We start from the raw sequence: 21,573 nt of genomic DNA, 5'->3' as shown, positions 1-21,573 counted from the left end.
TTTAGGAATTCGTAAAATATTTTATTTGATAAAAATTGCTGTACCATCTGAACAAAACTGAATAAAAAGATCCCATATGTGATTATGACTTGTTTGTAGAAGCACAGGTGAATAGATAACAAATATGATTCATGCCACAAATATTCTACACCATCTAGGTTCTTAGACTACTCCCATCACTGCAGCATTCAGACACCACGGTGAGGCATAGCTTTAGAACCTGAACAGGACTTCCAGGCTTAAGATATCTACATTAATTGACTTAAATAAATACAGTGTAAAATTACCATCTTTTTAAAACAACCACAAAGCATTAAATACGGTACCATAGACATTTTGATCTTGCCACAATCCATTAGTAACATCAGTCTAGATGCATAAAATGTTTGACTTCAGTGAATAGTTTCCCAAAGGAATAAGAAGGTTTTTTTCTCTCTCAAAATTTGATTAGAGGTTGAGCTTCCTCTACTTATTCATCCCCATACTTCTATATCATCTGCAACCAGGCTGAAATTATAGCACAAGGAGCAGCATGAGAAATAGCCATGTGTTTTCCAAGAACAATTACAAAATTTTATTTCATCACCATTTCACCTTGCCTAAAACCTATCCTTTAACACTGTGTGCGAAGTTTCTTATTTTAAAAAAGGTAACACTTGTAAGTATTCCTTTCAAATTTCTTTTTCAGGATAAGGCAGCTAAATTACAGACAAATGGATGTCAGCAAAAGTTATCCCAGGAAACATGAGAAACCAGATTTCAAGCATTTGGAAGTGCAGAAGTCCAGATCCTGGATTTTCCCTCAAGCCCATTTATATTTGTTGGGCTCTTTAAAGTAACTCAAACCTGAAATGGGTCAAATCAGCAGGAGAATTAGCTTTTACACACAGTTCTGTGGATCACTTTGTAAGAAAAGGATTCTCTCATGGATTTACCTCCCTTCTCAACACCCCCAACCCCCTCAGTTCTGGGCAAGCATACAGCATAGCAACTGTCCCTTGCCATCAATTTCTCCTGTTCTTTAATGCCACTCTGCATTGCACAGTGGCGGGGATGATACAGCCTCACTGTCCAGCAACTCTTTCTAAAGAACCCATTCAGATACAAATATTGCACCGCTGTGTGTTTTTCCTTTTCCAAATTATTTACATGAGTCCCAAACTGTCCAGACTGCAAAATAAAGGCAGGTTTCAAGATGATTTGAGTTTTTCCATTCAGTTAGAAAAGGGGGAAGGGCTTTGGGAATGGACAGATTTGATCAAAATAGGATGTTATCAAGTGTTTTAAAAAATGCCAAAGACATGAAGTTTAGAGGAAAGTAGTGCAGTAAGTCAACTTCATTCCCAATACTAGTATAGCTGTCTATAGAAAGCTACAGTGGAGCATTCAGGGTCAGCGACTTTTGCATCACAGGAGTCAAGAATCCTAATGGACATCCATGCTCTCAGACCAGTATTCGGTACCATTAGATAGCATCCTCAGTTCTCTATATCATTATAGTCCTTTTGAAGCAAGCAGTGGCACGACTTTCCCAGAACAACATGTATTTTCCAACAGCCAACTCACTGGTGTCAGAGGGCTAATCCAAAACACATTTAAGCTCTCGGGGAGAGAGCCAAGAAGAGCTATGTCTGATACTCTGGCAGACTAGGTAGAACCAGTTCAAGTGACATGAAAAAATATGTAAACATACAAACTTCTAATTTAAAGCATATTCAGTACTCAGAAGTGTGCGTCTATCAGCATGGGTAAGGCACAATGCAGATTATAATACTGCTCTGCCAATGTACCTCAGCTCTGACCTACAGCATATCCACTGCTATTCCAGTCCTAGCATCCTCACACAGCTGTCAGTGCATCTCAAAAGTGACTTCCAGCAACTCCCAAGTTTTTTGTGCTCAAAGACCGACAGATGGAGGGTGTCTTATACCCATAAAACCTTATTTGCAGAAATGATCTTGAAAGCCCCAGGTTTCAAGACTTACCACTTTTGAGCCATCCTGTGGTACGCTAGTGCCCTTTCCCACACATGCAATTAAACAATAAAAAAGGCATTTGAGAAGGAAGGTCTATTCTTACTTATATAAGATCTAATTACATAAAATTTTCCTTCTGGTGTGTGCTACTAATATAGTATAAATTACACTTCAGACAATTGCCTTGGAAAATAAGTGGCAAAGACACTAAAAGTTCATCTTCATACATCACAATGCAACAGATCCTCATTCGCGGCACTAAGGACTTGCTGTAGATCTACTTAGCATCTCTTTCCGTCTTCTGTACTTCTTCATAACACTGTATGTGCCACTGATCAAGAACACCACTGATATGGCTGCAAAGTAACTGGCGTAGATCATGAACTGTAGAGAGGGAGAGAACGCTCATAAGTTAAAGATTAGCAAATCGACTCCCTCTTCCCCCTTATATGAAAGGAAAACATTCAGGTTTTTCTAATAGGATTGGTGAATGAAGTGTGCTGCACCTAGTCCATTATCTGGATTTATCACTACTTTTATTGGAACTGATGAAAGATTCCAGATAAGAGTTTAGGCTCCAAGGCTGCTTACACAAGAGAGACCAATGCCACAGCGCACACACAGGGAATCCTTCCACTGAACTAAACAGTAGCTTCACTTGCACAGGGCTTCAGGGACATGTCCAAAATGAACAGTGGCAGCCTAACCCTCCCATATACTTGGGCCTCAAACTCTGTCCCCCAATGGGGAGAGATGGGAGCTCGGCCTCCAGCCTTGATTTCTTACATAAAATTAAGAAGGCAGTCAACTGGTATTAAGTGTGGCTGTGGTTCTGTAACATGGACATAAATCTCGGTTTGCAACAGGACAGACATTATTTCTTCCCCCTCGACACACAAGGTGACAAACTAGGGATGTTAGCTATCAGTTAATTGAATAGTCAACTAACCACATGAATTGTTAGCAGTTACTCAACTATTCGATAGTCCCTGAGGGCACAGCTGGCAGCCAGTGCCCTCTGCCACCCAATGCTGCAGCCAGGTGGGAGCCGGTCCACGAGATGAGCCAGTTTAAAAACCAGAGGCAACAGCATGAGGTGGCAGCAGCCCCTGTTTGTGAGGGGGCTAGTATAGCAAAATTGTTATATTTTAAATCAGTATATAAACACGTGTGATGTATAATAATTTCCTTATGACATTCTATTTCATCTTGTTTCTCATGCTTAGACAATGTCTGCATCATAAACTAAGTTGTGTTTTCTAGTAACTATGTAATCTTTATCTGGAATGCTCTGTAAATTGTTTGATGTGAGTGAAGAATGTGTGCGAAAGTCATCGGGAAGGTCCAGATGGTCAAAAAGACTTGAGACACTTGGAGATGATGAGAGGCTAGATGAAGGCTGAAGAAATTAGCAGAATAACTGAGCCATGGAGACAGGCAGACACCCCCACGAGTGAGAGACAAACAAAATATAAGGAACCCTGATGACAGACACCAAAGGATAACTTTGGAAAAAAACTCTGAAATTAACACCTTTTAAGGATGAATGATTGCAGCATGGCACTGCAATATCCATAGACTTCAATAGGAACTTACATATGTATAAGAAGGGGAGCTCTGGCCAATAAGACTCTGGGCTCAGCCCTGCAAGCCAAGCCTCACAGGAACCCCCACTCCTCACTCAGCCAGCCTTGCCTGGCCTACAAGACAGACGTTAGCCACAACAAACTGGTAACTACATCATCTGCAGGACCTGTGTGCGTAGGCTTGTCTTTATGAAGCATATGCCAACTGCTTTTCTACTGTCTTCTCATTAGACATGGTGTATTGCCTTTTCCCCTGGAAAAGATCCTGTGTGCTTCTTATAAACATAAGACTGAGAACCACCCCCCACCCCCCCAAGCCATGAACAGGGGCTGCTGCTGGCCATGGACTGAGGCTGCTCCTGCAGCAGTCTCAGCCTGATGCAGGCAGGGGCTGCCCACGGTGAACCAGGGCTCACCATGGGCAAGGGCTGCTTCGCAGCAGCTTCCCCTGCCATCTCTCAGAGCCAGCAGCCCGGGGAGTGAGAAAAGGCAGCACCATGGAGCCAGTGCTGAGGGGCAACTAGGCTAGACTTATTGGTTAATCAATTAGTCGACTACTCGGTCACATCCCTAGACAGAACGCTCTCCTAACAACCTGGACCAGAAATCACACACAAATAAGAGGCAAGAAAGAGACTTCACATCCCTTCCTTCTCCCCCAATTAGTAAAGATAAAGCAAGGATTGTACCTGTGTGAATATGTTTAGCCCAAGGCCACTGGAGTCAACAACAATCAAAGTGAGCAAAGTCTGCAGAGCCAAGGCAATGAAAGTATTGACACCAAACACCAGGGCGTATCGCTCCATGCTTAGATTTGTAGCAATCTGGAACCTGAGCAGAAAAAGAGGGAGAGAGAATAATGTTTAGATAAGCAAGCTATGTAAATTGAAAAGTTAATGAATTAACTGGCTATATGTTTCTGGAGTCATATATTCTGGAGCTGTGATCTTATATACAGGTAGTCCCCGGGTTGCGTACAAGATAGGGACTGTAGGTTTGTTCTTAAGTTGAATCTGTATGTAAGTCGGAACTGGCATCCAGATTCAGCAGCTGCTGAAACTGACCGCCAGTTCTGACTTACATACAGATTCAACTTAAGAACCCCAAGCTTCCCCAAGTCAGCTGCTGCTGAAACTGATCAGCGCTGATTCCAGGAAGCCTGGGGCAGAGCAACTCTGCCTCGGGCTTCCTGTAGTCAGCGCTGGTCAGTTTCAGCAGCGGCTGACTTGGGGACACCTGGGGCAGAGCAGCTGGGGTGCTGCTGGGTTGCTCCAGTAGCACCGCTCCTCGGCGCTACTGGACCAACCCAGCAGCACCCCAGCTGCTCTGCCCCAGGCGTCCTGATTCAGCCACTGTTGAAACTGACCAGCAGCGGCTGAATCAGGACGCCTGGGGCAGAGCAGCTGGGGTGCTGCAGGGTTGGTCCAGTAGTGCCCAGAGCAGGTGCTGCAGGACCAATCCGCAGCGCCCCAGCTGCTCTGCTCCAGGGTCCAAAACAAAAGCCTGGTCTGCTGGGGGGTGGGAGGGCACACTATCCGCGCCCCCCCCCCCCCCCCCAGCAGACCAGGGACACGGGGAGCAGAGCAGCAGCGGCAGCGGGGTGCCGCACCTCTGAGGCTTTGCTCTGGCAAAGTCTCAGAGGCGCGGGACTCCTCCCCCCCCGCGGCTGCGGCTTCAGTCCCGGTGCCTGTGGTCTGCTGGGGACGGTCCCCAGCAGACCACAGACACCTGGGTCTCAAGCGGCAGCAGCGGCGGATCCCGCGCTTCTGAGGCTTTGCTTTGGCAAAGCCTCAGAAGCGCGGGAACCCGCCCGCTGCTGCCGCTTGAGTCCCGGAGCCTGTGGTCTGCTGGGGACGGTCCCCAGCAGACCACAGGCACCTGGTCTCAAGCGGCAGCAGCGGCAGTTCCCGCGCTCCTGAGGCTTTGCTCTGGCAAAGCCTCAGAAGTGCGGGAACCCACCCGGTGCCCCTGGTCTGCTGGAGACGGTCTCCAGCAGACCAGGGGCACCGGAGCAGCTTACGAACGGGGCTCTCTCGCCCCGGAGCTCGCAGGTAGCAATCCGCTACCTCGACCTCCGGGGCGAGAGCCCCGTTCGTAAGTGCGGATCCGACATAAGTCGGATCCGCATAAGTCGGGGACTGCCTGTATATCACAAGCTAAGCAAGGTCACAAGCTGGCTGGCACTGGGGAAGATCTCAGGGAAATCTAAAGTGCTGCAGAAACCAGTTTCAGAAGTTCACCAAGTTGTTCTCTGAGTCAGTATTGAAATACTCTCTCCTCAAACTTGTGCAACACTGTGCTGTAAGAAAACACCATCTTTCGGAAGAGATACAAAAGGCTCACTGTCAAGGGGAGTATGTACTCCATACTTGCTTATTAACTCAAGGATTAATACAGGTACTGCCAGCCACTGCCTCTCAGATGCAGAGGAATTACAAGGGCTGGGAAGCAATAGGAACAATAGCTTTCCACAAGCTGGAGAAAGGAGCTCCTGTTAGCAAACAGCTAAAGAGCTAGCCATACCCAAGCAAGTGATAAAGGAACCACCCCCCAAGGGACCTGAGATCAAAGAAAGTTTTCAAGATTCCTGGGCACCACAAACAGACTAAGTCTTGCTAAGCTGAGACAGCACCCTGCTTGGCAAGAAAGGAGAACCCTTGTATTGACCCTCCTGTGATCATTAGCAATTCTTTTGGCAATTTAAGGAGGAGACTTACTACCTGTTGTCTTGGCCAGATTCCAGTTTATCCTACTGACTAAAACTCTCTGGGTAAGTTTAAACTACACCCCTCTGTCGGCAGAGGGATGTAAATTAGACGTATCGAAAGTGCAAATGAAGTGGGAATTTAAATATCCCGCACTTCATTTGCATAATTGCAGCCGCCACTTTTTTGAAATGCCTCATTTTTTGAGGAGTACAGGATCTTTCAAAATGGGGCATTTCTGTCAAAAATGCCCCATCTAAACTGCCCTTCCCCTCCCCTCCCGAAAAGCCCCATTTCAGAAAAAAGCAGCGGCCGCCATTATGCAAATGAAGCGCTTTTGATACGTCTAATTTATATCCCTCTGCCGACAGAGGGGTGTAGTTTAGACATACCCTCTCTGTGCAGTGTATTATAGTATTACCTTCACTTCCTAGTTAACCTGTTCTGTGGTGCTGTAGTGTTTGATGAAACAATTGCTGCATTTCACTCTGCAAGTGACCCAATACAACTTCATTTTTCTTCTTGTACATCTAGACTTTGGTCATATATTACTGACATAGCACTTGCCCCTCTTCCCCTCTCTGTGGCTTCACTCAATATTTATTGAAAGATATTTCATGGACAGGATCCAGTATTTACAAACAATTACTTGAGTATCTGAAGGCCTCTGTTCTCTTCACAGGTCTGACACTGAATTGCAAGCAATTTGTCAAAGCTCAAGTGTCTTTGTGCCTCAGTGTTCCCGTCTGCATTATAAAGGATACCTCACCCTAGGCCCCTTCGTTTCAAGACTCTTATGTGAAAGGCACTGCCTACATGCAAAACATTAAGTCAGTTTTGAGACAGACAGCTATAAACTTCAGAGGTCTAGCCATGTTAGTCTGTAACCAGAAAAACTTAAACAACAACAAATAGTCTAGCAGTACCTTAAAGACTAACAAAACATGTAGATAATCTTATGATTTTTTTTTTTAATTAAAATACCTACGTTGCTATTGTGATGAGCAGCATGTAGACAATCCTGAAAATTACATAGGAGGCGTAGCACACCCAGATGTTACGAATGGTGTCCATGACATACACAGCAGCAGCAATAAGGAGGGCGAACAGGGCTAGAGTCAGCTCACCCCAGGTAGCCCAGGATACTTTTATGTAACCCACAGCAAATACAGCAACCGCTCCTATAAGCAGAAAGAGGGAAGGAGGAGGAAAAAAACTTGATAGGTTCTCAGACACTCATCTGTAGCCTTCTGTGCATTAAATTAAGAGTAATCAATGTCAAAACAGGAGAGATGAAGGAGGGGAGCTCCACTGGTTTTTTTGGGCGGGGGGGTGCATAAAAGTCACAGAAATGTAAAGCTGCAAAAGACCTCCAGATGCCATCAAATCCAACTCCCTGCTTGAAGCATCCGACAGATGTTTGTCTAATCAGTTCCTAAAAAACCCCCAATGATGAGTATTCCACAGGCTTCACTGAAAGCCTATCCCAGGATATGTCTACACTACCCTCCTAGTTCGAACTAGGAGGGTAATGTAGGCATACCGCACTTGCAAATGAAGCCCGGGATTTGAATTTCCCGGGCTTCATTTGCATAAGCGGGGAGCCGCCATTTTTAAAACCCCGCTGGTTCGAACCCCGTGCAGCGCGGCTACACGGGGCACGAGCTAGGTAGTTCGAACTAGGCTTCCTAGTTCGAACTACCGTTACTCCTCATTTCACGAGGAGTAACGGTAGTTCGAACTAGGAAGCCTAGTTCGAACTACCTAGCTCGTGCCCCGTGTAGCCGCGCTGCACGGGGTTCAAAAAATGGCGGCTCCCCGCTTATGCAAATGAAGCCCGGGAAATTCAAATCCCGGGCTTCATTTGCAAGTGCGGTATGCCTACATTACCCCGCTAGTTCGAACTAGCGGGGTAGTGTAGACATACCCCCAGAGTTTAACTACCGAGTAAGAAAATGTTTCCTAAAAATTTAACTTAAATCCCCCTTGCTGTGGACTATGCCAATTTCTTGCCTCATCTTCAATGGACATGGAAAACAACTGGCCACTGTTCTCTTTATAACAGCTCTTAATATATTTAACGTTTGATCAGGCTCCCCCTACAGCTTCTCTCAAGAAGCAGCATGTCCAGTTTGTTTAACCTTTCCTCAGAGGTCAGGTTTTTATAAACTATCATTTTTTTGCTCTCCTCTTCACTCTTTCAGTTTGTCCACATCTTTCCTGAAGTACAGTGCCTAGAACTGGATGCAGTATTCTAGCAGAGGCCCCATCTTTGTCAATTAGAGTGGGACAATTACCTCCCAGGTTTTACATGACACTCCTATTAATACACCCCAGTTTTAGATTTTTTTTTTTTTTGGACAAATGAATCACTTCGATGCATATTCCATTTGAGGTTCACTATTAACTCCAGGTCCTTTTCAGCTGTACTACCATCCTACCCAGTAAGTCCTTATTTTGTAGCTGTGCATTTGAGTTTTGACCCTTTTTAAGTGAAGTTCTTGGCACTCCCCCAGTTAGGTCTTTATCTGCTAATTTTATAAGACTCTCCCCACTCCATGAGCCATCATTAATTAATTGGCACCAAACTCACAATTGGCCCCCATGCAACACACTCAGTTTGACAATGAACCAATGATAATTATTTTGAGTATGGTCTTTGAAACAGATATACACCCACTATGATAGTGCATTTCATATTTTATGGAAATATGCTGAAGAATATGCATAACTGGAAAATGCTTTATGCAAAATACTCCATGTGAGGTATCATTTGAAATGTTGTAATCTGCTGAATGTGTACACACTATTTTTATGAATATGACATTTCTCTATCTGAAGTTAGGAATATTGACCGTAGATTTATTATAAATGTGTTCATTCTGGGAAAAGCCTATTAGCAGATCATAAGGAACAACAAAATGAAGAAGCCAGACACAGAGCCCATTAATTACAGACAACTATGTGGGAAGAGAACCGTCTTTCTACTGACTCATGGACTCTGGAGTGTTACAAAGACGTGTGACGCTGGAACCAATCTTAGGCCTTATAAAACAGAATTGGAAACCGGCAACCCATCTTGGTGGATCTATTCACAATGAATTTATCTAGGCCCTTTTTGAACCTTGCTGTAGTCTTGGACTTACCAACATCTTCTGGCAAGGAGTTCATATAATGCACAGTAAACCTGTGGAAAAGAATGGTTACTTACCTGTAACTGTTGTTCAAGATGTGTTGCTCATGTCCATTCGAAGTAGGTGTGCGCGCCGCGTGCACCACGTCTTCCGGAGCGTTTTCCCTAGCGGTACCTGGAGCGCCGGCGAGGTGCCCCCTGGAGTGGCGCCACCATGGCAGGGCATAAGTACCCCCGCCGGCGCTGCCCCACCTCAGTTCCTTCTTGCCGGATACTCCGACGAAGGGGAGGTAGGGTGGGAGTCGAATGGACATGAGCAACACATCTCGAAGAACAACAGTTACAGGTAAGTAACCGTTCTTTTCTTCTTCAAGTGGTTGCTCATGTCCATTCGAAGTAGGTGACTATCACACTAACCCCATGGAGGAGGGGTTGGAACAGTCATAGCACCAGAGTCATAAAGGAAGGTGAACAATAAACAGATTTATTTGAACAATTAAACAGTGACAAGTCACCAACCCAGAACAAAGACAACCAGATCTATATATTTACATATTTACATCACAGATTCGAGTATTGCAGAGCCCACCCTTGCATCCTTCCTGGCCTGTTGAGGTAGCGCATAATGTGTTGCAAATGTGTGAAGGGAAGACCAGGTGGCTGCCCTGCAAATTTCTGTGATAGGTACCTGGGCACCAAAGGCTACCAAGGACGCCTGCGCCCTGGTAGAGTGTGCCTTCACCCTGGGTGGGGTTTTACCAGCCAGTTGATAACACTCCGCTATACATTGCGCCACCCATCTTGATAACTTTTGCATAGAAATAGGTGAACCTTTCTCCTTATCCCCAAATGCAAAGAACAATTGTTGGGATTTACGGAAGGGCTTGGTTCGGTCAATATAAAAAACCAGCGCTCGCTTGGCATCCAGGGAGTGTAGAACACGCTCCTTAGGGGAGGCGTGTGGTTTAGGGAAGAACACTGGTAGATAAATCTCCTGAGACAGGTGAAAAGGAGAAACCACCTTCGGAAGGAAGGTCGGATGAGGCCGTAGCCTCACGTTATCATGTGAAAAAACAAGGTAGGGCGGATCTATAGTCAGTGCCCTTAGCTCTGATACCCTTCTAGCAGACGTAATGGCTACTATGAAAGCAACCTTCAATGAAAGGTGCTTCAGTGAGCATGTAGCCAAAGGCTCGAAAGGAGGGGACATAAGCCTGTGAAGGACCAGGTTGAGGTTCCATTCAGGGTATGGAGCCCTCACCGAGGGGTACAATTTCTCCAAACCAGTAAGAAACCTCTTAACCACCTGGTTAGAAAAAAAGAGAGATTCCTGCCGTACTAACATGGAAGGCGGAGAGAGATGCCACATGGACTTTAATAGAAGAAAAGGACAGGCCAGTAGAACGGAGTTGAAAGAGATAGTCGAGAATAGTTGGAATAGGAGCCGAAGACGGTTGTACTCCTCTCCAGGACGCCCAAGACGAGAAGCGCCGCCACTTGGCAGCGTACGACCATCTAGTAGAGGGCTTCCTGCTGCTAAGGAGCACCATCTGTACTTGTCGGGAACATTCCCTTTCTGGTTGGTTCAACCACGGATAAACCAGGCCGTTAGGTGAAGAGACCGGAGATCCGAGTGAACCATTACCCCCCGTCCCAAGGTTGGGTTAGCAGATCCCGAACTGGAGGGAGTGCTATAGGGTCTTGGGTCAGCATGTCCACCAGAATGGGGAACCAGAACTGCCTGGGCCACCTGGGGGCTATGAGGATGATCGAGGACCTGAAAGTTCTCGCTCTGGTCAAAACCCTGGAAATTAGTGGAAATGGGGGAAAAGCATAGAGAATGCCCTTTGGCCACACGGTCGTCAGGGCATCCCCCAGGGAATATTTCCCCAGCCCCAGCAGGGAACAGTAGTTCCTGCACTTGGCATTGCGTGCCGAGGCAAACAGGTCTAGGTGGGGATAGCCCCACCTGCGGAAAACCTGGCTGAGGACAGAGTCCTTGAGCGACCACTCGTGGGCTCCAAAGGATCTGCTCAGTGTGTCTGCAAGTAGGTTTTTGCACCCAGGGAGGTGCTCCGCCTGAGGCGTGATATTGTGTGTGACACACAGATGCCATAGACGCAGGGACTCCTTGCATAGGGGTGGTGAATGCGCCCCACCCTGCTTGTTGAGGTAGAAAACCGCTGCAGTGTTGTCCATACGTACCAGGATGGAGCGGTGGGAGAGCCTTGGCAGGAATGCTTCGCAGGCCCTCCTCACCGCCCGCAGTTCCCGGACGTTGATGTGCAGGGACCGTTCGGAAAGGGACCAGAGGCCCTGAGTTCTGTGGCACCCGAGGTGTGCACCCCATCCCAGGTCGGACGCATCGGTGACCAGCGTCAGCGAGGGGGGAGGGGCGTTGAAGGGAACCCCGCTGCGCACCATGGATTCCTGGGTCCACCAGAGTAGGGAGTCCAGAATGTCCAGGGGCACTGATACTATGGAGTCCCATAGACCCTTGGACTGGCAGAAGGCCTTCGCCAACCACGCCTGCAGAGGTCTCATCCTCATCCTGGCATGTCGCACCGTGTAAGTGCATGCTGCCATATGGCCCAGGAGCCTGGAGCAGACCCGAGGTGTCGTGATGGGGGACCGAGTTAGCTCTGAGATCAGCTCCACTATGGAGAGGAACCTGCTGTGGGGCAGGAACGCTCTTGCCACCTTCGCATCGAGGAGGGCTCCCACGAACTCTATGCTCTGGGAGGGGGTCAGGGATGACTTTTCGACATTTATCATGAGCCCTAACCTTAGGAAGAGAGCTCTTATGAGTGATACGTGAGCTTCTACCTGCTCATACGAACGACCTCTCATTAACCAATCATCGAGGTACAGGAACATGTGTACCCCTCGATTGCGCAGAAAGGCGACAACCACAGCCATACATTTTGTGAATACCCTTGGTGCAGTACATAACCCAAAGGGGAGTACCGTAAACTGAAAATGGTAACGACCCATCATAAACCGGAGGAACCTCCTGTGACCGGGCCTGATAGCCACATGGAAGTAGGCGTCCTTTAGATCGAGAGTCGTGTATCAGTCGCCCAGTTGTAGCACTGGGATGACCGAGGCTAAAGTCACCATTCTGAACTTGTGTTTTACAACCGCCTTGTTTAAGTATCGAAGGTCCAGGATAGGACGAACTCCCCCTTTTGGTTTTGGGACGACAAAATAAAGGGAGTAGAACCCCTTGCCGTGCAGATGCGGGGGTACCCTTTCTATTGCTCCTTTTTCGAGGAGCGCCCCCACTTCCTAAAACAGGATGTGTTCATGAGGGGTGTCCCTTATTAGGGACAGGGTAGAGGGTTTTGAAGGCTATGGGCCCAGGAACGGGATAGAATAGCCTGTATGTACAATGTTCAGGACCCAGGCATCTGATGTTATCTGGGCCCATGCCTGGGCAAAACGGGAAAGTCAGGCCCCAAACGGGGGGCCAGGGTGGCAGACTGGTACGGGACTCTCAATTATCATGTCAAAACTGAGGCTTGCCCTGATTGGAAGGGCCGTGGGGACCTGCCCGCTTGGAATCTGACCTGGGGCGATGACGTCAACCCCTAGGCTCTTGAGGGTGCGCAGCCGCCCTGGAACCTCCACCGGAGGCCTGGGAGCAGCGCCTTCAGAAATCCCCACGGGGGATCTGGGGCTGCGCTCTACCCTGCTGCCTATACAGCAGTTGTCGCCGCTGCATGGCTGGCGTATGTATGCCTAAGGACTTCAAAGTTGACCTAGTGTCCTTTAGGGTATGGAGCCTGGGATCGGTGTGCTCCGAGAACAAGGCCTTCCCTTCAGAGGGCAAGTCCTGGATGGTATGCTGCACGTCCAAGGGAATCCCCAAGATGTGGAGCCACGCCCCACGGCATATAAGTCGCCATGGTGCGGGCTGCCGAGTCCACAGTGTCCAATGCCGCTTGGAGTGCAGTTCGTGTAATGACTTTACCCTCGGAAACCATAGCTGCAAACTCCTGGCGGTCCTCCATCGGGAGTCCATCTCTAAATTTTTTGACCGCCTGCCAGGTGTTGAAAGCATACCTGCTCAGCATTGCCTGTTGGTTAGCGATACGAAGCTGCAGAGCACCCGTAGCGTAGACCTTGCGGCCCAACAAGTCCACCTTCTTAGGGTCCCTTACCTTTGGAGAAGGCCCAGGCTGGGGAAGCCTTTCTTTTTGGGCCTCAGCCTGTACGACCAATGATCCCGGGATGGGCTCGGAGTAAAGAAATTCGTGACCCGACTGCGGGATGAAATAACGCCTTTCTACCCCTTTTTGGGTAGGAGTCAGAGTTGCTGGCGTTTGCCACAGGGCATTAGTAATCTTTGAAACAGTTTTATTGAGCGGTAGAGCGAAATGCGCAGGTGTGTCCTCAGTGAGGATGTCTACCATTGGATCGGTATCCTCAATTATGGGCTCAACCGGAACAGCCAGGTTGGAAGCCATGCGCCGCAGGAGGTCCTGATGTGCTCTGGCATCCATTGACGGTAGCCCAGGCACTGGGTCTACCAGTGCCTCATCGAGGGAGGACGACGACGACGACTCCTGAACCGACAGGGGAGCGGTCGTGACCAACTGAGGGGCCGGTTGGACGGTCTGAGCTTCCGGAGGGCCTGTCTCCGGTACCGGTGGTTGCGGTGCCGCAGAAACTTGTTGCGGCACTCGAAGGAGGGAGGGGGGCGCCCTAGACAGGGACGCAGAGGGGCGGGAACGGTGCCCTGAAGCCTCCGACCCTATAGATGGTGGTAGTTGGCCCTGCCACTGATGATAGGCCCAGAGAGTCCAAAAGGGCCACTGCGGATGAGGGGGCCACATCTGCTGATTGTGGTCCCTCCAGTGCCTGGATCTGGACCTGGACCTGTGAGTCGAGGATGCTCCTGAAGACCCCGACCGCACCGACACCATGTCCGAGTCCGAAGAGTAATCGGATTCCAGCCAAGGGGGAGCCGACGAGGAGTGCGGTGCAAACTTGGCCATCGACTCTGGTTTGCCCGCATGGGCGCAGCGAGGACGTGCCGTCTGCGGTACCGGGGGACCCATGCCCGGTGCCGTAAGGGCCGCTGATAGCTGCAGCACCGGGGGACCCAGACCCGGTGCGGCGAACTCCGCCGAGTGTGAAGCAGTCAACTGTGGCACCGGGGTACCCAGGCCCAGTGCCAGTTGCACCGTCAGTAACTGCGGCACTGGGGTACCCAAGCCCGGTGCCATTTGCGACACCACCATCTGCGGCACCAAGGTGTTCAGGGTCGGTGCTGGCTGCGATGCCTGGAGTTGCGGCACCGGGGTGCCTAGGCCCGGTGCTGAGCGGGTCACGTGAAGTTGCGGCACCGGGGTGCCTAGGCCCGGTGCTGGCTGCATCGCCAGTAACTGCGGCACTGAGGTGCTCAGGCTCGGTCTCGGTTGCGATGCCCGGAGTTGCGGCACCGGGGTGTCTAGGCCCGGTGCCAAGTGTGACGTGATAAGCTGAGGTACCGGGGTGCCCATGCCCGGTGCCGATTACATCGACTGGAGCTGCGGCACAGGAAGCTCAGGCCCAGTGCCAATAGTGTGGTCAGCAGTTGCGGCACTGGGGTGCTCAGGCCCGGTGCCGATTGTGTGGCCAGCAGCTGCGGCACCGAGGTGCTCAGGCTCGTTGCCGACTGAGTCGTGCCCAACTGAAACGGTACCGGGGTGCCCAGGCCCGGTGCCGGGGTAGACCACTGGGTCAATGCCGGTGCCGATGATGGCACGGAGGCCACATGGCCATGGGGGTATGGCACTGGTACGGCCAAGCGGGGCTCTGGCAATGTGGAGAGCAACGACTTGCCATGGCTCGAAGCACCCTGAGAATGACGGTTCGGCGTCGTGAAGGGTGCCATAGTAGTAGTGGGAGCCGACCCCACCGGGGTTGGTCCCGACGCATAAGCCACCATAGCATGCCTACCCGGGCCATGCATGGGCGACGGCGGTGCCCTCCGAACTTCCAACGGGGGCGGCCTTGACCCGTCTGAGTCGACCGACGACGGCGGGGAGGTTGTAAGACTTATTAGGTCCTGCACCGCTTCAAAGGTGTCCGGCATAGACGGATGATGAGAGGGCAGGCGACCAGGGCTCACTAGACCCCCTCGGTGCCGACAGTGCACCGGAGGGGAAACACGCACTGGTACTGCCAGTGCGGTGTCCAGCCGACGTTGGCTTCTTAGACGGAGACCTGCCCCGGGACTTCTTCACCCTCTTAGATGGTGGAGAGTGAGACCGGTGCCGGGATCTTGACGTCAGTGCCCGGTGCCGGTGTGAGGCCTCGTGCGTGGAGGCCGGTGCGCTGTGCACCGCAGGCTGGTCCGGCGGTACCGGTTGAAGCGCCGTCTCCATGAGGAGAAGCTTCAAGCGGGAAACTCTTTTTTTCCTCGTACGGGGCTTGAAAGACTTGCAGATTTTGCAGGCAATTGCCAAATGAGCCTCACCCAGAAACTTAAGGCAGCTGTCATGTGGGTCGCCCCTGGGCATAAACTTCCCGCAGTCAGCGCACGCCTTGAAGCCTTGCGGCCCTAGCATTCCTTACCCCCAAGGAGGGAAGGAACAAAAAACAAAAAACCTAACTATCTAACTACACAAATTATTTACAATGTGAGAAACGGGAACCATTAACTATCCAAGCCTAACAGATAGAGAGAGAGACGCTCCAACGACCGACACGGCGGTAAAAAGGAACTGAGGTGGGGCAGCGCCGGCGGGGGTACTTATGCCCCGCTATGGCGGCGCCACTCTAGGGGGCTCCCCGCTGGCGCTACGGGTACCGCTAGGGAAAACGCTCCGGAAGACGTGGTGCACGCGGCACGCACACCTACTTCGAATGGACATGAGCAACCACTCGAAGAAGTAGTAGTATTTCCTTTTGTTTAAAACCTGCTATCTAATACAAGAACTAGGGGTCCCCAAGTGAAATTGTTATGGGAAGGATTAAATAACTCTTCTTTATTTCCTTTTTCCACACTAGTCATGATTTTTAGACCTCTACCATATCCAACTTCGTAGTCTCTTTTCCAAGCTGAGAAGTCTGTCTTATTAACCGCTCCTCAGATGAAAGCGGTCTCTTACTTCTAATCATTTTTGTTGCCCTTCTCTGAACTACTTCCAATGTCAAAGTATCTATTTAAACATGAAGTAGTTTTCACATTACAATAGGTGATTTCCTGTTCAGGTACTCTCACCACTATTGGAGATAAGCCACATTCACTCTGATCTAATTAGCACTGAGGTCACATTCCCATCTCTGTATTCCTTCCTGGTTTTTTTTTCCCCCTCTTCATCTGAGGAAGTGAGCTTTATCTCACAAAATGTGTTAGTCTGCCAAGTGCCACCAGACTCCCTGTTGTTTTTGCTGAAACAGACTAACACGGTTCTCCTTCTGAATCACTAACTATGTTGTTCTACATAGGTAACTGGCATGCTGATAAAGGAATATTTATTAACATTCTGAAAAATGAGCTCATGTTCACACTTGTGGAATTTTACAGTCAATGTTGAGTCTTTTTTTATAATCCCCTGCAGATCACCCATATTAAGGAGCTTTTACCAGCAGTGTCCCCTCTAACATTTTCTATCCTTGGGCAGGTTGAAATTTCTTATGTGCACCACCAACACAAACAAAACCAAATATACACACAATATTTTATATATCTTTTTAAGCAGTTCATGTGTGTGGAAGAAAATATATTAAAACAAGGGATATTTTAAAAGGAGCAATGCTTATAATATTTAATATGAAATTAAATCAAAAAAATTAACACTACCCTTGGAGTACAAGTATCATCAACTTTTCTAACAGCTCAAGCTAGTGCAGGGGTCTGCAACCTATGGCTCAGTATGGAACCAAATATGGCTCTTGTCATACCCAAAATACACATAAATTATTAAATTAAAATGAAAAATCATTCAAAATTTAAAAAACACGTAATTACTCATGTAGCTTAAGTGCACGCATGAACCTGAATTTGACCAGTTGAGGTAAACATCAAAGAAATGTGTGAAAAGATGCAGCAGCAGAAGTCACATTAAGTCAAGTCTGTGAGTACAAGGTTTCATTCATACTATTAATCATCATGTCAATTATCAATATTAAGTTATATATTTTCAGTCATGCAAATGGACTCTCTTATACTGGCTCTTTGTGGACCACAAATTTGGTCAACAAATTTGACTTTTGATGTACTTTGGCTCTTTTGTTTGAAAAGGTTACCAACACCTGAGCTAGTTCTTCCTACTTCTGACTCATAAGAGCCAGAACTCTACCACATATCAAAGATCTGGCCTTAATGCAATACAATTTACCATGTACTAATTAGTAAAACAAGATTTAAAAAAAAAAAAAAAAAATCAGGAGCAGCATAGTTTTAGGTATCTGCAACAATCCAAAAGCCATTAAAACCTATGTAAACTTTGTTTGAAATGTCATCATGCAAATGTCCTCCCCCCCACACACACCCCCACCCACCCACCCCCAACCCCTCCCCCTCCAGCAGCCTGCTTCTCCCCACCCACCTCAGCCAGACAGAGGACTGCAGTGAATCAGATACCCCAAATAAACTCCCCTCTGCCTCTACCCCACTCAGGGCTAGCTCTACACACCAGCAAAACAAGTAGATGCTTGGGGAGGCACATTGCCAGGGGCAGCATTCCAGCCAGCCTTACCACCCGACACAGGCCTGCCTGTGGCCGCAGAAGGTAATGGGCGGGGCAGCAGAGGGGAGCGCAGCAGGGAAGGCGCAGGCAGTGGGGAGACTAAGGCGGGGAGGGAGCGGGGCCTTGTGGCAGGATGCTGGAACCCAGCTAGCCCCACCCCCTGCAGCCTCCCCCCACCAGATGCAGTTTGCGGGGTGCCCGATGCAGCTGCCGCCGCCCTGGGCAACAGGATCCTGGCAGCAGGTGGGAGAGGCGGCACAGGCAGGGGGCTGCAAGCCGGCATGGGGGCACCACCAGGGGGTGTTGTTGTGAGTACCCCAACCGGGAGGCAGGCGAATGCTGAGCCCCACCGCTTGTGAGTCGAGCCCGCGGGAGAAGCAGGCATGCCCCGCACCTACCTCTCCGCCGCCCCCCCCCCCCCGATGGTGAACGCCAGCGAGCTCAGCAGCAGCAGCAGCCCGCACCTGCCCAGCCCCGGCAGCTTGCTCAGCGCCTCCAGTCTCAAGCTGGCCACACTGGGCTTCATCCTGTGCTTCAGCCTGGCCATCAATGTGCTCTTTGCCTGGCTCATCCTGAAGGACTGGCACTTGCACCGCGCCCCCTACTGCCTGCTGTCAGACCGGTGTCTGGCTGACACGCTGTATTTGCTGGCCTGCTTCCCCTTCATCATGCTGTCAGTGCACAGGAGGGCGGGCGCTTGGCCCCACGGGCCGCTCAGTTACAAAGTGCTGGCCTTCCTGGCCATCCTCTTCTGCTTACATGCCACCTTCCTGTTCTTCTGTGGGGGCCAGGGTGACTATGTTTCTGCACGTGCTGTGGGGAGGGGACACGAGGGTTTGGCGGGGAGAGGGAAAGGAGACGGAGTTCAGTCAGTGGGGGGGGGAGGTGGGAGAGGAGAGCGGACTGGGTTTGGTAGGGGTGGGGGATGGGATTGGGTTTGGCTGGGAGGGAAGAGGGTACAGGGTGGATTAGGTGGGGGAGGGAAGAAGGGGTGGACTGGGTCCAGTCACTGAGGGGTCAGGTTTGCCTGGGAGGGGAGAGAAGGTGGAAACTAGGTTCAGTGGGTGGTTGGGATGTGTGTGGAGAGGAGACAGGATGTAGGCTGGGTTTGGCTGGAGGGCATGGGAGTCAAAGAGCAGCAAGGTGAAAGGGGCACTTTCCTTCTCAGTGCCTGCCCTGCAGCAGAAGGCCAAGGGGGGCGGGGTGTCAATTTTTTTTGCTTGGGGCAGCAAAAAACTTAGAGGCGGCCCTGACCGCACTGCGCAGATGACAACACCCATCCACTCCCCTCTTTCCCCTCACCCCCCACCCCACCTACCCCTTACCTCCCCTTCCCCAGAAGGCTTGAGTTTCTGCCTCTCTCTCTCCTCTCACAAAGGGGACTCTCCAAACTCCACTCCCCTCTAACTCCTCCTCAGCCAATTACTTACTTAATCCTTCTCTTCCCTCCCCCCAACCCACTTACTCTCTGCTCTTGGAGCTGCCCCGTTTCAATCAGGCAGCTAGCTCCATTTAGTTGCTTGCTGTTAGTCACATGGTGAGCTTATTCAAACCAAAGGTAGCATTTGTTTTACACAGACCCCCTATGTAGTTTATAATTAAGATTTATGGGGGGGAAGGGTTGGGGGCAGTGAAGGGCAGCAGTTAGTCACTTTTCAATAATGTCACTTAGCAATTTGTGTTTTATTTAGCTGTCCAAGAATCAGGGGGATTTGGGGCTCACTGATTATTACTTATAGTAACAGTAGTAGTATATACTGTAACAATTACCTCTCACATTCCCTAGCGTCCTATAATATACAGTTCTAAACAGAATTATATTAAAGTGCTCTAGGGAACATTTAATATGCACCAGCAGGGTTTAAATAGACCAAATAACGCGCAATGTTTGCCTGCTTTAGATCTTATGCTCCCATAGTTCAAACTACTGTAGAATAGCCCTTAGATACAAGTAACCATTTCTGGGATTTTTCTGATTTTTGTTAGGTATGCACCAAAGTGTTTATAGGTGTTATCAGTATTTATTAGTTAAAATCTAAAGTAAAAAGCCCTGTGTATAATGATGCCATAATTATAGGCAGCAGAGCCATCCCATCAACAGGACGGATGTTTCAGGGCAGCTGCTCCAGGCCCCATGCTTTGTTGGGCCCAGTAGGGCCCAGGGTAGCCTGGCATTGGCAGCAGGGGTTGCCCACACCCACACACTCACCAATGGTGGTGGGAGCTGTGGGAAACACAGAAAGCCAGCAGCCTGCTCTGCCCTACCATCTCCTAGCCAGTTCATCGGGGTGGTGGAAAGCACAACATCCTGGCCCCAGCCCGATTCACTCTCTTAAGTGACACAATTAGGAGTCAGGCTCATGGGAGCATCCTGGGCTGGGGCTGAGTCACTCTGCTTCCCACCACTGTGGTGAGTGCAGGGACAGACCAACTCTTGTTGCCAATGCCAAGCCCCACCAGGTGTCCCCTATGCCGCTTTTCTCAGGGAAGGCTGTTTGGGGTGCAATAGGAGTGGGAAGACATGGGGCCTGAGGCAGATGTCCTAGGCCCCACAAGCCCACAGGAACAGTGCAAATAGCTGGAACTGGTACTCCTAATTTGAGACACTTAGAATGTGATTTCTCCATGAGTACTTTTTTTTTTTTTTTTTTTAAATCAGAGATGGAGGAGCTTTATGCTAATTGGCAAGGTGAATAAAAATCCAATTTTAAAAAAAAAATCAGATATTTTTAATTAAAAAAATTAAATAAGATACAGGGTTTGTAAAATTAAATTTGAAATTGAACCCCTATGTTCAAATCAAAGCTTACTATAACCTATTTCAATTAAACAAAAAACAAAAAACAAAAAGGTGTGGATGCATGCTGAGAGTTTTCAAAAACAAGTCACACCACCCAACAAGAAGGTCACTGACTAAGCACCTGGAGCCAGAGTTTGTTGCAGTGCTAAATCACCTTTTAATAACAGCAGCCTATTCTACCAGTGCAAAAAAATATTCTCTTGATTTCGCCTTATTCAACTTGTTCAAATTCAATGACTAGATCATTCAAAGTTAAGAAACCAATGGGATGTGAAAGTCAGGAATGCTCGTTTTTATTAACAAGAGTAAGAGAAAAATTAGGTTTTTCTCTAACACAATGAAACAAATAATGAGTTCTACTACTTCTAAAAACCTAGAAGGACACGGTAAGCAGAAACAATGAGCTCAAGCTACTGACTACAGATAATACTTATTTAATAAGCCAATTAGTTTTAAATGCAAAACAATTTGATTATTTCTTATGTAGCTAACTTGCACAATTTAAATTGTTTTTTCCATCCAAACAGAGCTTGATGCAAATCACAAACAAAAAATCATAAAAAATTTATCATTCACCATTTTATAACTAATTATGATTCTGAACAAATTAACCCATATAATTGTGTAATTAAATGTGTACAGATAGTGTAACCTCTTTGTTAGTGGTAAGTAACACCACCTGTAGCTTA

At 48.8% G+C, this 21,573-nt stretch overlaps 1 protein-coding gene across 2 annotated transcripts in view; it reads right to left on the bottom strand.

Annotated features, from left to right (window-relative positions):
* The window catches only part of SLC19A2 (solute carrier family 19 member 2), a 36,074-nt gene continuing 14,501 nt past the window's right edge, over positions 1 to 21,573 (bottom strand). For both annotated transcript variants that reach the window (XM_075906960.2, XM_075906971.2), the window contains 3 exons: positions 7,256 to 7,448; positions 4,252 to 4,393; positions 1 to 2,360 (listed from right to left, as the gene is read on the bottom strand). In XM_075906960.2, coding sequence (XP_075763075.2) covers positions 2,235 to 2,360; positions 4,252 to 4,393; positions 7,256 to 7,448 — 461 coding nt within the window. In that variant the 3' untranslated portion in view covers positions 1 to 2,234. The remainder of the gene's footprint in view (positions 2,361 to 4,251; positions 4,394 to 7,255; positions 7,449 to 21,573) is intronic.

The sequence above is a fragment of the Pelodiscus sinensis genome, chromosome 1 (assembly GCF_052426305.1).
Source record: "Pelodiscus sinensis isolate ZL-2025 chromosome 1, ASM5242630v1, whole genome shotgun sequence".
NCBI lineage: Eukaryota > Metazoa > Chordata > Testudines > Trionychidae > Pelodiscus > Pelodiscus sinensis.
Note: the sequence above shows the minus strand (reverse complement) of the source record. Positions and strands in the feature narration are given on the sequence as shown.